Below are 16,899 nucleotides of genomic sequence, written 5' to 3' on the forward strand. Positions count from 1 at the left end.
TAAACAAAGATAATTTTGTTTTAGGCTTTATGACTTTAAAACATCTAGCAGAGGCAAATATAAAACTATCTAACCAGTAAACCCAGATAAAAATGTATGCTAACAATTTTGAAGACATTTCTAATTTTATTTTATCCACAATTTTAAAACCAATTAATTTATCAAAGATTTACTTAAGCCACATCAACTAAAAAAAACTGGGAGTTAATTACTATACATTTTAAATGAGTGCTAATTTATTTAAACAAATCAGAATAAAATTTCTTAAGGGATTTCTGGCTGACTACACCAGATTTTATGTAGATACAACATATAACATAATATATGTACATACACATAAACATATTTAAACACATATACATACATATAAAGATATCAGAACTTTTATTTTAGAATTTTAGTCGTGATATAGTAAAACACAAAAAAATTCACCAGTTTATAAAAATGATTAGACGCAAATTATTTTTCTGACAAAATGGGCTAAGGATAAGCTTTAAGCTTTTTTAATAGGCAATCTTATAAAGGCTGTGAATCAAATTTGGGATAAAGCAGTTTGAGTCACTCACCAATGCACTGAATTGAACAAAGAATAGTTAACTGTGAAAGTGTGCTGAATTATGTGAGTAGGACCAAAAGACAAGAGTGATTTTTAACAAGGTTTATACAGTATTTTCTTGGACTCAATTCTTTGTTGTTGAAGATAAGAATGTTGCCATTCTTTTTTGTATAGGGAGGAAGGTTTTACATGGGAATTTCATCTTTGCTTTAAAAAAAAAACAGTAGGAAGGTCAAAATGACTTTCTTTTATATCTGCTGGTTTTCAAGTGTTTTTGTTTTTTATGTAGTATGTTAGAATAGCTGTTTAGAGAAGGATAAAGTGGGGATATTGTAAGAAGGGGAGGTGAAAGGTCAGGAAAAGAAAAAGTTCCAGCCACCTTTGAGACAGTATTTTTTAACAAGGCAATTATTTGCATCCTGAATGTATTTTGTTTTAATTTTTTTTAGCCTCAAGATATCAATGAAATATGCATACCTTATTTGGAGTATATGATTTTATAGCCTCCATCTTTTAGTTCCGTTTTAAGAACAACAGACTAAATGATCCCTGTAATGTTTGAATATGTTTCTAGCTGGAGTTCTAGAAAATATTCTGGCATGACTTTGAACTTTGAGAGCTCATTTCGTGGGTGCTCTGATTTAACGCCAACTATGCAAAACCCAAGTAAATGCAAGCACTGAATACACAAACGCCAATTAAATAAAAGCCCAGACAGAAAATAAAATACATGCTTACCAGTAAGAATGATAAGCCTTCTCCAAAGAAAGGGAAAAATTCCCTCATCCAAGCCTCAAGGTCCAAACCTCGCAGCTGAGGTCAACTGGGGGAAAATAATTCTACCCAACAGATCTACCAAACAAGAGGGGGAACGACCTCTCCCTAATCATATCCTAAATAAAACAGAACTCAAACCATATTTGAGAGTTCTGTCCTAGAGATACTCATTGGGAGGAGAAAGGATGACCTGTGAAAGTCGTGGGGGTGTGGGGGGTTCAAAGGGCCCCAACACAGGTACCTCATGCCATAGCCCCAAAGGCCAGTGATTCTCCCTGAGGTGAGTCAGCTTTGTATCTCACTTCTGACACCATGTATGTCAAAGTCAAAATGAAAATGTAGACACAAAACTCTAAATTTAGTGTTTTATTTGAGAAGGAAGAATTTCAATTCTAGGTGATCTTTAGTGTGTTCAACAAAGAGAAGGTTGAGGGTTTTATTTTAAACGAAGAATGTTACTTGTGGTCTTAAGAGAAAGCTCATTGGTATTAGTAAAGCTCTAGGGAGCTGGCAAGTTCCAACTGGTGAGCAATGGCCATAGGCAAAATTAGTCCTAGAGTTACAGCAAGTTATCTCAACAGCTATAGACAAAACTGGTCTCAGGTTACAGCAAGTAGTTTCAGTAGCCAGGCTCACAGAGAATTATATTCTTTGAGAAATATTATGTGTGTCAAGTACTTTTTCCCCCTAGCTTCTTGACTCTGTTTTAGTTGGGTGTGACAAGAATGACTCAATTCATATGAGAATCACAATTATAAGAGAACAATTACAAGAGAATCACCAATTTATGTAAGCACTTAGGCTAAAAAAGTAGTAGTAAAAACATCCTATGTGGCCAGCAGCCTTGAAACAATAGAATTTAGTCAAATAATGATTACCTGCATCGGATATGCTTTCCATCTAAGTAGTTTCCCCAGTGATTTTTGCCAGTATTCTAATTCTACATGGAGTAAACACAAACTGTAAACGTTAAGAAATTGCCCATAGCATAATAATCACCTTTCAAACCTCTCATATGTTAAAGTTACTTTTTAATAAATATTATTTTCTAATAATTTGGAGTTACAGAGAAAGTAAGATTCCTTCAAAGTTTGGTGAGTTTGCCGGTCACGGTGGCTCACGCCTGTAATCCCAGCACTTTGGGAGGCCAAGGAGAGCAGATCATGACGTCAGGAGATCGAGACCATCCTGACTAACACGGTGAAACCCCGTTTCTACTAAAAAAAATACAAAAAGATGAGCCGGGCATGGTGGCGGGTGCCTGTAGTCCCAGCTACTCCGGAGGCTGAGGCAGGAGAATGGTGTGAACCCAGGAGGCGGAGGTTGCAGTGAGCCGAGATAACGCCACTGCACTCCAGCCTGGGTAACAGAGCAAGACTCTGTCTCAAAAACAAACAACAAACAAAAAAATAGTTTGGTGAGTTTTTTTCCAAAGTTTTATTCCTTAGATATTATCTGTATAATCAGATAGACTGGGCTAAGCCACAGCCTCATTCCTTGTCAACTGGATAACTTCAGAAAAATGTTTTAACTTCTCCAAATCCTAGTTTCTTCCACTATAACATGAGGATAGTCAACACTGACAATGAAGGATGAGCATAAGGATTAATGAGATAGGGTGTGTAAAGCTAGCCTCATTCATGGCAATGGTCACTGCTCAGCAAGGGAAAGCAGCCCTTATGACTATATTGCTGAGATTTCATTAACTAACCTTTTGCCCTATTAATTTCATGACCCCTTTTTTAAATAGGTAAGTGTCAGAAGAAGATCCTATAATGTCAATGTGTGTCCTATAAAAGTTAATCAGGACTTCAGGGTATCTCGAACTTAATTGTTCACATGCCCATTTGATCATTCTTTTCTCTTTCTTTTCCTTTCCTTCCAAAATAAATGTCTCTTTTCTAAGTTTTAAGTAAAGAGCATGTGACCATTCCTCAATGAGCTCTTTTACATGTTTTGCATTGTTTGGCTGAGAACCAACTTGAATGTTTTTTAGACAAATTGTGGTGATTTCACCATCCACTTTCTCCTGGCTCAGAATGCAGAATTTTTTCAGTGTGCTTTCGTAAGATCTACACTTGTGGTGCAGGTAAAGAAAAACATCTGTGTCAAGCACAAGCATTTCTCCACTTCTAGCAGTCTCAGGTACTAAAGTCCTGACTGATGCCAAAGGGTTATTACTTCTCTGTAGACTCCTTTGGGGATTTTGTCTATTCCATTTTCTTCCCTCACTGGTAAAATTTCTGTCTTTTTCTAAGAGAGAACTTGCTCTTACTAGCAACGATTCTTTGAGCCTCTTGACAGCCAGAAATGATCCTTCCACGGAGATTCTTCCATTGGGTTTCAAAGGACTGAAGTTTAAACTCGGGATTTTTTTTTTCAGGTCCTTTACCAGAGTTTCTAGAGTAACTTCTTTCCCAAAAACAGAAAGATCAAGGATGGCATTTACAGAGCTGAAGATCTAAAATTAAAAAGAGAGAAAAGAAAACGGTACTGCTTAGTGGGAGAGACTACATAAACATGTTCTTTTCTGCCATTTTCTTGTCTCTGCAGAAATTGCACTAAACCAGGCCCCAGTTGCCTGCCCCAGACTTCCTGACTTCTTGTACAGGGCAGCCCATCAAAGTGATCCCATTTTGTTCAATTTGGGATTCACACTCCCTCACCACATACCCCAAAACAGAGGTGCTCAAATAATTTTTAGAGGCAGAATTTTTTTTTGAAACAGTTTTATGCAGAACCATACATATAAATTGCTCTGGTTCTGCTTGGATAGGGGTCCCCCAAGAGTCATTGCCACCCCCAGTCTAAAGTTCATCAGATGGTTGCATACAACTCTGAGTGTCTTACAGAATCAAGTTAGTAAACCATTGCTTTGTATTTTAACTTTTTCCTCTTTTTCTTATTTCCTGTCTCTTCAAAGCTTCTTTTTAATGTTCATTCTAATTGTGTTTTCCCAAAATAAGCCTTTAGGTTGGTACCTGCCATCATCCATGACAGTATAAGAGCTTACCATCACTTTAAAAGCATTAAGTGAGGCTGGGCGTGGTGGCTCACCCCCATAATCCCAGCACTTTGTGGGGCTGAGGTGGGAGGATTGCTTGAGTCCAGGAGTTTGAGACCAGCCTGGGCAACAGAGGGATACCCTGTCTCTACAAAAACTACAAAAATTAGCCAGGCCTGGTGGTACACACCTATAGTCCCAGCTACTCGGGAGGTTGAGGCAGGAGAATCACCTGAGCCCAAGAGGCAGAGGTTAGAGTGAGCCAAGAGTATGCCACTGCCTAGGTGACAGAGCAAGACCTTGTCTCAAAAAATACACATTTTGTAAAATAAAACATTAAGTGACACACATAGAAAGATAAAAACAGATGAGGCGATAACCAAAATTTCAGGGGCCAGGGTTGGCCTTTAGCACTGACTCAGGGAGTTTGCATTTTCTTTCCTAGAAGTCATGGAGTGAGAGCACTTTGTGTCTGCTGCCGTAAGAAAAACTTCAAAGAAGAAATGGGATACAGGACTATCAGTACACCTTCAGCATCACACCTTACCTTGTCACTAAAATGAGCGACTGTGAGTTCAGCATGTCTAGCCTTCCTTGCTAGCCGGTGTTTCTTTTGTCTGATGACATTCTCTGCAACTAAGTGGAAACACTGGCATCAAAAGTGTTTATGGCATGATACACTAATAATTTTTTAATAAAATAGGCATATTCAATTATACAAGAATGTCTAAGATTTTCTTCTACAAATTTTTCCTCTAAATTCAACATTCAGATCACTTTTTTGTTGCACTTTAACTCATTAAAGTTCATTTTATGTGTAAATATGATCCAAATCACATTATAAAACACACAAGGCATTATATGCATGAATAAAAAAAAATAAAGGTATATCCCCATCTCTGTTAACTCACAAGAAGACTTTACATTCTTGATTCAAGTTATCATACTATTCTGGTTTTCCTCCCAATTCACTGGCTGACCTACTGAGTCTCCTTCCTAATCCTCCTCTCTTCCCATTCTCTAGACGTTGGCAAGACCTGGACCTCAGGTCTCATGCTTCTTTGCTAACCTATACCCATTCCCTGGGTGATCTCAACAATCTCCATGGCTTTAGACACCATCTCTACATGAATCGTTTTCAGAATTCTATCTTCAGCCTCCATCTTTCTCCCTTCTGCCTATAGAGCTCTCTACCTCATTATCCTAATAGGCATCTCATTGACCCAAACTGAACTCTTGATAACTATCTCCCTTCCAAATGTATTCTATCCCCAGGGTTCTCTACCGCAGAAAATGACATTTAATCCATCAACATGTCCCGAATACCCACCAGTTCTTATCACCTGCCCTGCTACTGCCCTATCAAAACCAACGATGAGTAGTAATTCCTGTTCCTCAAACAGCTGCTAGGTTGCTCATTTAAGAAAAGGCAGTCCAATCTTGTCAATCCCCTGCTTGAAACCTTCCCTGTCACCCAGAATAAAATCCCAGACACCTTGCCATGATCCAGCAATTACTGAGCATAAACTGGCCCCAGCTCCCCATCTAACCACATTTCCTATCACTATCCCCCAGCTCATTCCACTCCAGCCACACAGGCCTCCTTGCTGTTCTTCCACACACCCAGCATGCTCCCCACTCACAGAATTATCAGTCCTTCCCTTGGCCTAGAATGTTCTCCCCGCTTATCTGCATGAATCATTCCCTTACTTGGCTTCTGCTCAAATGTCATCTAAACAGAGCATTTCCCTTCCTATTCATCTAAAACAGCACTTTCCATCATATGCTATCCCTTTATTCTTCTTTATATCTTGTCGTAGCACTTATTTATGAAAATATAATCATAAATAAAAATATTTAAATAAACAAATATCTAAGTTGTATATAAATAAAGCACCCAACATATTATAGATTCATTTGTTTAAAATCTGTCCAGATGTACATTTCAAGAAAAAAAGACTCTGCCTATTTCACTCATTGCTGTATCCTCAAGACCTAGCATGTTGCCTGGTAAATAATAGGTACTCAGAAAATATTTATGAATGAATGACCGAGGCCAATCTCTCCCTCTCAATCTCTCTCTGAGTTGCCAATTCGACGTATAAAATATTAACTTTCAAAAACACTACCATCTCCTTAGAGAAATACTGAGCCCCTGAGCCCCCTCCTGCCATCCCTTACCTGAACATCCCCATTGAGAAGAAATGACTTAATTAATGGTGACAGCTAAAGGTACTGAAAATCCAGAGTGCCTTGGATCTTTCTCTGGACTCTGTCTTCCCTCAAGCAAAGCAAGGTCTCTTCCTCTGCTCCTACCCCCATGTGGTATGTTCACCTCCAAGAGCCTGGCATGGAGACTTGTTTTTCTCTGGCAATGTATTTTCTGCCAGCCACTAAGTTGTAAAGAAGGTTGCCCGTTCCATGAGGCTGAAGGGGTGTGTGTGCTCTGCCAACCCAGTTTCCTCACCATTTAAGTCTGGGATTGGGTGCAGGGAGCAGAATGACTCAATCTGATCTCAGAGTCAAGCCATACTTCTCAATTCAACTTTGCCAGTAATGAGGCAGATACTATATTAGAATATCTATTTATTCTAAAATATATAGTTGAGGCCACCTGAAAATTCCCAAAGTAGTCATCTTGTTTATGAGATTATATATCATCTTTATGGGGTTTTTCTCCATTTCGTCTGTATTTTACAGGTTTTCTACAATAAAATGTAACACTTTCACCCCAAGATATAGACAGATTCAAAATTCAGAAAAAAGTTTTCAAGAATTTGCCAGTCACTAGCAACTTTATCATGAGTCATTTTCATATCTTTTCTTCCTAAAGCAGTATCATGCCATTTGTATATTCAATAAACAATAAAATTTTTTTTAAAAAAGTTACTTTAGCCAGGCGTGGTGGCTCACACCTGTAATGCCAGTACTTTGGGAGGCCAAGGCAGGCAGCTCACTTGAGGTCAGGAGTTTGAGACCAACCTGGCCAACATGGTGAAACTCCGTCTCTACTAAAAATACAAAAATTAGCTGGGTGTGATGGTGGGCGCCTCCTGTAATCCCAGCTATTCAGGAGGCTGAGGCAGGAGAATCACTTGAACCTGGGAGGTGGAGGTTGCAGTGAGCTGAGATTACACCACTGCACTCTAACCTGGGCAACAGAGTGAGACTGTCTCAAAACAAAAAAAAGAAAAAAAAAGCTACTTTAAAATTTACCAGTTCCATGGATCATTTTAATAAAATGTAATTTTTAAATTTCATTGAAGAAGTATTTCTAAAATTACAAAAATTTGATTTAGAAATACCTTTTTTTTCTTTGAATATCACATATGCAACTCCCTTGGTTCTTGTCGGATATATCACATCTTCAACATCTCCACCCTCATTCTTAATGTCTTGGAAGTGGCTCTTTACTAATAGGGCCAATAATTGATCACTAAAAAGGCCAACTGGAAGACCAGCAACTACAACCGTTCTTTCAGGAGCTTTGGATTCCTTGACATTCAAAACTGATGCCTGTAAGAGAAACAGTAGGTTACTCTTTAAAAATACAAGACTCTACGTAATAAAGGTGACATTACACTTCAGTAGAGAGAATATCTTATTCTATAAAAGTACTGGTGCAGCTGGTTAGATACTTTTTAAAAGGGGTGTAGGGGAGTAAATCCTTGCTTCACACCATATACCAAAATAAACTCTGTATGAATTTAAGAGTTAAATGTAAAAATTAAACCTTTTTTTTTTTAAAAAATGGCGTCTCTGTTACCCAGGCTGGAATGCAGTGGAGTGATCTCAGCTCACTACAACCTCTGCCTCCTGGGTTCAAGCAATTCTCCTGCCTCAGCCTCTCAAGTAGCTGGGATTGCAGGTGTCCACCACCACACTCAGCTAATTTTTGTATTTTTAGTAGACACGAGGTTTCACCATGTTGGCCAGGCTGGTCTCAAACTCCTGACCTCGAGTGATCTGCTGCCTCAGCTGCTCAAAGTGCTGGGATTACAGGCATGAGCCACCACACCTAGCCACCCTTTTTTTCATAAGTTGAAAATACTGGTTAATATTTGTCTGATTTAGGAAGCCCTAAAAATAATGGAAGAAGTTACCATCCTTTTTTTAATAAGTTGAAAATATTGGTTAATATTTGTCTGATTCAGGAAGGTCTAAAAATAATGGAAGAAGTTACAAAGGAAAAGATCAAAAATATAAATTTAAAAATTTATTAATTAAAAATAAGTCAAACTAACCACAAAATATGGTATTTGGAGGTGGCTATATGTTTTCTTTACATTGTAGAGTCTAAAGTATGTGAGAGTGTAAGAAACACAACCCCTACTTTTATTGTCAGAATCAGGAAAGTTACCATAAAAAAAAAAAAAAAAAAAACCCTGGGCCATGTATAGTGGCTCACGCCTGTAATCCCAGCACTTTGGGAGGCTGAAGCGGGCAGATCACCTGAGGTCAGGAGTTCAAGACCAGCCTGGCCAACATGGTAAAACCCCGTCTCTACTAAAAATACAAAAAGTAGCTGGGCGTGGTGGCGGGCGCCTGTAATCCCAGCCACTCCGTAAACTGAGACAGGAGAATCACCTGAACCCAGGAGGCGGAGGTTGCAGTGAGCCCAGATCACACCACTGCACTCCAGCCTGGGCAGCAAGAGACTCTGTTTCTAAATAAATGAATAAACAAACAAACAAACAAAGCCCTGGCAATAACATAGGGACTGCAACAGAGTAAATCCTGCCTTCCAGCACATATCTGACATGAAAGTCATCCATAGCAAATACACACCATTGCAGACCCTGCCACCATGCTGGACACAGAGTATCAACTGCAAGTAAATCCTTCCTTGGGCTCATTCTCTTTGAACTTTTATTATCCAGTTAAGGCTTCTATTTAAATGCTTTAATTTGTCCCTCAGCCTCATTTAGGGAAATGGATTTATAAGCTTCTCCCAATTTTTATACAGTTAGTCCACCCGAGCTCAAACATAAGCTGTCCTAAGTTACCTGGGGTTGGGCAGGACAGCTCATGGGCTACAGTAATGGTTAGCAGACCAGAAAGGAATTTGGGGTCCTCAGTCCAGAGGCCTCTCTATTCCATAGGACTCCACTGAAACTATTTCTGACCTACCAGATCAGGAAGACAGTGTAAGTACCCGCACACACACATACACACACATACACACACACACACACACACACACCACACACACAGTGTCCTGTCCATCCCAAGAGCCCCGTAAAATGAAAGTAAAACAATTTTAAAAAGAAGCCTGGGCATGGTGGCTCACACCTGTAATCCTAGCACTTTGGGAGGCCAAGGCGGATGGATCACCTGAGGTCAGGAATTCTAGACCAGCCTGGTCAACGTGGTGAAATGCCGTCTCTACTACAAATAAGCTGGGTGTGGTGGCAGGCGCCTGTAATCCAGATGAAAGCCAGTCTCTATCAAAAACACAAAAAATTACCCGGGTGTGGTGGTGCACACCTGTAGTCCCAGCTAGCTACTCCAGAGGTGGAGATAGGAGGATCGGAGGATCGCTTGAGCCCAGGAGCTCGAGGCTGCAGTGAGCCAAGATGGCACCACAGCACTCCAGCCTGGGTGACAGAACAAGGTTCTGTCTTAAAAAAAAAAAAAAAAAAAAGCCTGAATGAACACTCCAGAGAGAACCTGCTAGCATTTATATCCCAGAGCAAGTTCTCCCCCATTTATGGGATTTGAAGGGGCCCCAGCCTAAAAATCATAAGTATTTGCATGATTTTAAGTAAAGTATGGAATGCAGACCAGGCAAGGTGGCTCACACCTGTAATCCCTGAACTTTGGGAGGCCAAGGCAGGTGGATCACCTGAGGTCAGGAGTTCGAGGACAGCCTGCCAACCTGGTGAAATCCCATCTCTACCAAAAATAACAAAAATTATCTGGGCGTGGTGGCACATGCCTGTAGTCCCAGCTACTACTTGGGAGGCTGAGACAGGAGAATGGCTTGAATCTGGGAGGTGAAGGTTGTAGTGAGCACCACTGCACTCCAGCCTGCCTAGGCAATAGAGGGAGACTTTGTCCCAAAAAAAAAAAAAAAAAAAAAAAATTATGGAATGTAAAAAGAAAAAAAAAGAAAAGAAAGAAAAGGGAAAGAAAAAGAAGAAAAAGAAAGAACGAGAAAGGAAGGAAGGAAGGAAGGAAAGAGAGAAAGAAAGAAAGAAAGAAAGAAAGAAAGAAAGAAAGAAAGAAAGAAAGAAAGAAAGAAAGAAAGAAAGAAAGAAAGAAAGAAAGAAAGAAAGAAAGAGAAAGAGAAAAAGAAAAGAAAAGAGAAAAGGGAAAAGAAGAGAAAGAGGAAGGAAGGGAGGGAGGGAGGGAGGGAGGGAGGGAGGGAGGGAGGGAATTCATTTGACCCATTTGCTGGGAACATTTTCCTAGAAGTGAAAAAGGAAAAATACACATAACATTGTACCAAAAGGAGAAAAAGTAATCACAGCACACTATTGGGACCTGCTATAAACAATATTTACTGTTTACATTATTATTGGTTTTTTACTTTTAGACAAACCTGCTAACTCTTAAAAAAGGCCAGGTGCAGTAGCTCATGACTGTAATCCCAGCACTTTGGGAAGCTGAGGTGGGCAGACCACTTGAGGTCAGAAGTTTGAGATCAGCCTGGCCAACATGGTGAAACCCCATCTCTACTAAAAATACAAAAATTAGAGTTGGCAGGCGCCTGTAATCCCAGCTACTCTGGAGGCTGAGGAACCAGAATGGCTTGAACACGGGAGGTGAAGGTTGCAGTGGGCCAAGATCGTGCCACTGCACTCCAGCCTGGGTGACAGAGTGAGACTCTGTCTCAAAAAAAAAATAAAATAAAATAAAAACAAAAATATTGAAGATTTAAATATGGCTACAAAAAAATAGAAGTGCTCAACCCTGTCAATGTAAGAATAAAGGCAGGGACATCATATCAAAAAGCAAAAAGGCATAAAGAAAAACTTTATTTTTCTAGTGAAGATTCACTCACTGCATTTGTGTTTATTTCTTTTGGGAGATCTTTTTCTTTTTTATTTTTTTTTGAGACGGAGTCTCGCTCTGTCACCTACCCTGGAGTGCAGTGGTGTGATCTTGGCTCACTGCAACCTCCACCTCCCGGGTTCAAGTGATTCTCCTGCCTCAGCCTCCCGAGTAGCTGGGACTACAGGCACCAGCCACCATGCCCGGCTAATTTTTGTATTTTTAGTAGAGACGGGGGTTTCATCATTTTGGCCAGGCTGGTCTCGAACTCCTGACCTCGTGTTCCACACCCCCCTTGGCCTCTCAAAGTCTTTTTTTTTTTTAAGACGGAGCCTCGATCTGTTGCCCAGGCTGGGGTACAATGGCGTGACCTTGGCTCACTGCAACCTCCGTCTCCTGGGCTCAAGTGATCCTCCTACCTCAGGCTCCCGAGTAGCTGAGACTACAGGTGGGTGCCATCACGCCCAGCTAATTTTTGTATTTTTAGTAGAGACTCCTGACCTCAAGTGATCCGCCCGCCTTGGCCTCCCAAAGTGCTGGGATTACAGGAGTGAGCCACCGCGCCCGGCAGGGAGATCATTTTCTGCACTCCAACAACATCAAAGAAAAACATGCAATTAATTTAAACTCAGGAAATCTTACTTCAGTTCTATGCCCTCATTAGTACTAATACCGTATTTCTTTATTTGAATGTCTACATGTAATTTATCTTTAAAATCAAAGAAACTTCTCCCTGAACCAGTATTTTTAGGAGAAAAAAACATAAAGGTGTAAATTTTGTTTGGTAAGAACTAGTTTCTATGAATCATCTAATGAATTAGTACTTCAATGACTTGCCAGTATTTGTCCTTCTTTTCGTAGGCTGGAGAAAGTATGGCTAATACAGATAATTTTACTGAGGTCAGTTATGAATAATGAGGGTTATTAATCTCTTCTATCCACGATTAAGATAAAGAATTGTCCTAGAGAAAGACAGTCCTTTCAAGGACTTTGCAACGAGCAGCTTTTAGCCAAGAGATACTAAGGTGATGGCGCTTTTCCTTGCATCAGTATTGTGTTATAACAGACTTGGCCATCTTATCAGAAAGTAAAAAGTATATAGAAAAACTTTACTTTTGTAAGTAAGGCATTGGGAAGAAAAAGAAGATTCATTCACTGCATTTGTTTATATTGATTTTCTCAAAATCAGTTGTTCATTTTGAATGACGACGCCTTTACCGCCACCAGGTCAACAAAAACGCACTTGCCTCTCACAATTGCTTTTGCATTTCCAGGACTCTAGCATTTCAGAGCAGGAATTAAAGGCCTTGCCAAGGCTTTTAAGCGATTGATGGAAACAAAACAAAACACAGAGGCTAAATTTTGAATTTGCTAACTTTTCTTCCTCACCAGCACTAATAGTAAAAACGTACTTTGTGTCTCTAGAGGGAAAACTAAGACCACAAAAGACAAGAATTCGCACCAAGGCAGACATAAGACATGAGGATGTCTTCCTGACTTGCGTCCTTGTTCTTACTAGCCCTTTTCTAAAGGCACTGTGGCCTCCATTTCTGGCTAATCAGTCCCGAGGCGTGGGAGGCCAACAGTTAAGCCCTAATAGCCTGCGAGGCAGCTCCTCGAGGAAACAGCGGCGTCCCCGTCGCCTGCGCAGTGGGTGCGGGAGGTGGCAGCCTAGTCCTGCGCTTCTGGAGCGGGCCTAACCGCACCGCTGTACGTGAATCTCAGGAGCACGCAGTGCCGCCACCCGGGAAGGTGCAGCGAGGCTGACCTGAGTTTGCCCGCCGGGGTGGACGGCTCTCAGGGGTCCCCGGGGTCCCCAGGGCCCCTCCGCGCGCCGCCCCTTCCCGCGCAGGCCTGCACCCTGGCCCGTCGCGCCCGGTTCCGCGCCCTTCTAGGGGACCATGGCAACGGTGCAGGCACGAACCTGCTCCGCAAAATCCAAAGCAAAAGGAACTTGCCATGGCGGAGGAGACACGCGCCCTCGGCGGCCGCAGGAAGCCCACAACCAGCGGAACGCGGGGGATGGGGAGAGGAGCGAGCAGGCAGGTTTTGGTTTCGTTTTTTTGTTCCCGCTCCCTTGGAGGCTACGAAGAAAAGGGCGGCCCTTCCACCCGATCCGGCTGTCTGCTACCTCGTGGCCTGTGGGTGGGAGCTCGGACTCAGGAGTGCTGTTGCCAGCGCCTGCCCAGACGCCCTCCGTATTTTTGCAACTTTTGGAAGCACCCTGGAGAGAGGCCGAGAGGATTCCTCGACAGGAAATTTGGGGATTCTGTGGGTGATGCATCAATGATTGCAATTTTGTTTTTACCCGTTTTGCTAAGCAGCAGCAACAACAGCAGAGTTGATTTAAAAAAAGAAAAAACGCAAAAAGGGAAAACACATAGGAGGTGGTGGCCGCTTCCTGTGTTGATACTCGGGGGCTACGCTTTTCATAAGGTCAATCCTCCTAGTTGCAGAGAGCCCTAGATGTCATGACAGTTTTGAATCGCATGTATTATCATGTAAAGGAGTTACATATCTTGCATGCATGCTGTCTTCTGTGTTTATACATTCGATGCCATGAAGTTGAAGGGCATGTGGCTAAAACCTTTTTACTACATGAAACTTTACAACACTTTTGAAAACAATTCAATGTGGTTTATGCGCACTGTAATATTTCTCCAGATAATTGTCCAAAATTTCCCATAGAGAAGGCTTTTGTCCTCATTAGTTGCTGGCCTCAACCTAACCATCTAGGATATTAAACTGCTGCCAGAATTTTACATCCAGCTACCTTTACTTTTTAGAACGTTTTCTCTATAATGTTATTGATACCAATTTCTACTTCACACAGATAGTTTTTTACAACAGCAAGTAAAGTTTTTCTAGCGTCAGTTTTTAAAAGCCCTTCGCTCAGTGAAATCTGAATGTCTTTCCTACGCCCTTATTATCTGTCCAGCCTTCTTCACCTTCCCCCACCCCTCACCTGTGCCTTTTCCTCTGTACAACCTACCCCAGTTCCCCTACCCCCACCACGGTGACCAACCCCGTGTTGGTCACCTTCCTTGCCCAGACCAGGAGCCCTCTTAGACCTCTACCGGGTGCTAAGGACACAGGATGAAAGCGCCAGGTCCCTGCCAACAGAGAGCTCACCACTTTGTCCTTCAGGGCCTTAGTATAGGACCCCTGAATGGCACCTATGGGGACACAGAGAATCTCTGGACAAACTTCAAAATCAAATCAATGAATGCATGAAGAACAAAGGTAGATAGCTAGCAGATATGAAGAAACCCAATCCCACTCCTAAGAAATGTAAATTGAAATAATAAGATACCATTTTTCCACAGCTAGATCTGGAAAACTAAAAAGCATTAGCCTGAATGTAAGAAAGCATCAGAGTTGCTGCAAGCATAGATAGATGCTAATACGTCTAAAGATTTTTATCAAAATGTAAAGTGCAAAAAAATGTAAAACGCACATATTCTTAGTCTCAGCAATTCTACTTTTAGAATTGAACTTGAAGTTATAGTGCACAAATGGCACTAAGATATTGTATAGAAATTTTATTTTATTGCTTGAAATACAGGTAGTAATATTTTTTTATAAACTGGGATCCACCTAGTTTATCATTGAATGGAGCTATTTATTATATGGCTGATGGTATATCAGTAAGGCACAAGGCTATGAAGATTTTAAAACAGAATGAGGAAGGGAGCAGTGGCTCCCACCTGCATTCCCAGAGCTTTGGAAGGCCAAGGTGGGTGGATCACTTTGAGCTCATGAGTTCAAGACCAGCTTGAGCAACATGGTGAAACCCGTCTGTACTAAAAATACAAAAATTAGCCGGGCGTGGTGGCACACACCTGTAATCTCAGCTACTCGGGAGGCTGAGGCTAGAGAATCACTTGAACCCTGGAGACAGAGTGAGCCAAGATCACACCACTGTACTCCAGCCTGGGTGACAGAGCAAGACTCTGTCTCAAGAAGAAAAAAAAAAGAAAAACAGAATGAGGTAGATCTGTATGTAATTCCCCAATTTATCTTTTGTCTCCAGATGTATGTATCTAAGTGCTGACTTGAATGTCAAGCAAGCATCTGAAATTTAACAAGTAGAACTCTTCTTCTCCCCTTCTTAATTCCCCCTCAAGAATTGGCAGCACTGTCCACCCATGAGCTCAAGCTCATGACCCTGTCCTTGATTTCTCTTTTCCTCATCCTTCTTAGTATACCCCAACAACAGGCCTTCCAGAGGGACCCAGTATCAGTCCCTCTTTCCAGCTGCATCCCTACCATCCTCATCCAGTCTCCATCCTCTCTAGCGCCTCACTCCGTTCTTGCTACCACACCCAGAAGGATCTTTTTAAAATGTGAATCAGATTCGACTTCTGTTTAAACACGTCATTGTTTTCATTGCTTTCACCTGAGCCACAATGACCTTGATCCTTTTTTTCTGGCCAGATCTCCTACCACTGCTGTGACCCTCTGCTGCGATCACAACAAGCTATCAGCCTGGGAGTTTTGCCTGACCTGTGTACTGTGTCCCTGCCTCAATAGCTCCGCCCTGATCTTCACTTGACTGGCTCCTGCTGTCACTTGGGTCTTAGCTACAATAATGTTGGAGGCCGAAAGATTGAGGGTCGTGATCAACTCAGTATCTACTGGAGGCTGTATGAGTAAACAGCAAACTGTTCTCATAAATGCATAATGTTGGCAAACTGACAAACTGAGTATGCCACCCAGAAGGAATGCTGAGGGCAGTCACGCCCCCTCAGTCTTTCAGCTTCCAACACAATAGCCTCTCTTCAGAAAGACTAGCTCTCATCACCCAGTGTATCTTCCTTGTTAATCATTATTCCATCACCCCGTTATACCATCTTAATAGCCCTGGCCCCTTTCTGAAAATATCTTTATATATTTGGTCATATTGAATGTCTTTCTTGCTTTCCCTGACTCATAACTGAAGTCTCCATTCTCTTCCAGAAAATGATGAGAGGTCTAGGATTAGCGTTGGGAATTCAGGTCAACCTGTCTGTGCCATCGAACATGACCTAGAGTAACCTTTAATCATATATGTGCCCAACTATTCCAACACCCTTGAAGGAAGAGGACTGCAAATGTGGCCAAATTATTTTAGCAGCATATTACTAACTAAAACTGCATCAAAGAAAATCTTTTAACATCTTATAGCCCTGATTATAAGGCCTCTTGCCTCACTCTACTTTTCTGTCTTGAAGCTTTAATAAAATCAAATGGGAGGGCCTGACGCAGTGGCTCATGCCTGTAATCCCAGCACTTTGGAAGGCCGAGGTGGACAGATAACGAGGTCAAGAGATCGAGACCATCCTGGCTAACACGGTGAAACCATGTCTCTACTAAAAATACAAAAAAATTAGCCAGGCGAGTTGGCACACCCCTGTAGTCCCAGCTATTCAGGAGGCTGAGGCAGAAGAATCATTTGAACCCGGGAGGTAGAGGTTGCAGTGAGCCGAGATTGTGCCACTGCAACCAGCCTGGGTGACAGAGTGAGACGCCATTTCTAAAGAAAGAAAGAAATAAAATCAACATTTTCCTGAACATTTTTCATTTG

The 16,899-nt window shown here is 41.5% G+C and overlaps 1 protein-coding gene across 1 annotated transcript; it reads right to left on the bottom strand.

The window, feature by feature from the left end:
* Nucleotides 1-654: 654 nt before the first annotated feature.
* Nucleotides 655-13,390, bottom strand: RBM43 (RNA binding motif protein 43). The gene is made up of 4 exons (XM_007964955.3): nucleotides 13,292-13,390; nucleotides 7,643-7,853; nucleotides 4,885-4,973; nucleotides 655-3,794 (listed from the first exon to the last, which is right to left on the bottom strand). The coding sequence occupies exons 1-4, from the start codon at nucleotides 13,292-13,294 to the stop codon at nucleotides 3,036-3,038; spliced, it is 1,062 nt and encodes a 353-aa protein (XP_007963146.1). The 5' UTR covers nucleotides 13,295-13,390; the 3' UTR covers nucleotides 655-3,035.
* Nucleotides 13,391-16,899: the final 3,509 nt, after the last annotated feature.

This window comes from Chlorocebus sabaeus, chromosome 10 (assembly GCF_047675955.1).
Source record: "Chlorocebus sabaeus isolate Y175 chromosome 10, mChlSab1.0.hap1, whole genome shotgun sequence".
In the NCBI taxonomy this organism is placed as follows: domain Eukaryota; kingdom Metazoa; phylum Chordata; class Mammalia; order Primates; family Cercopithecidae; genus Chlorocebus; species Chlorocebus sabaeus.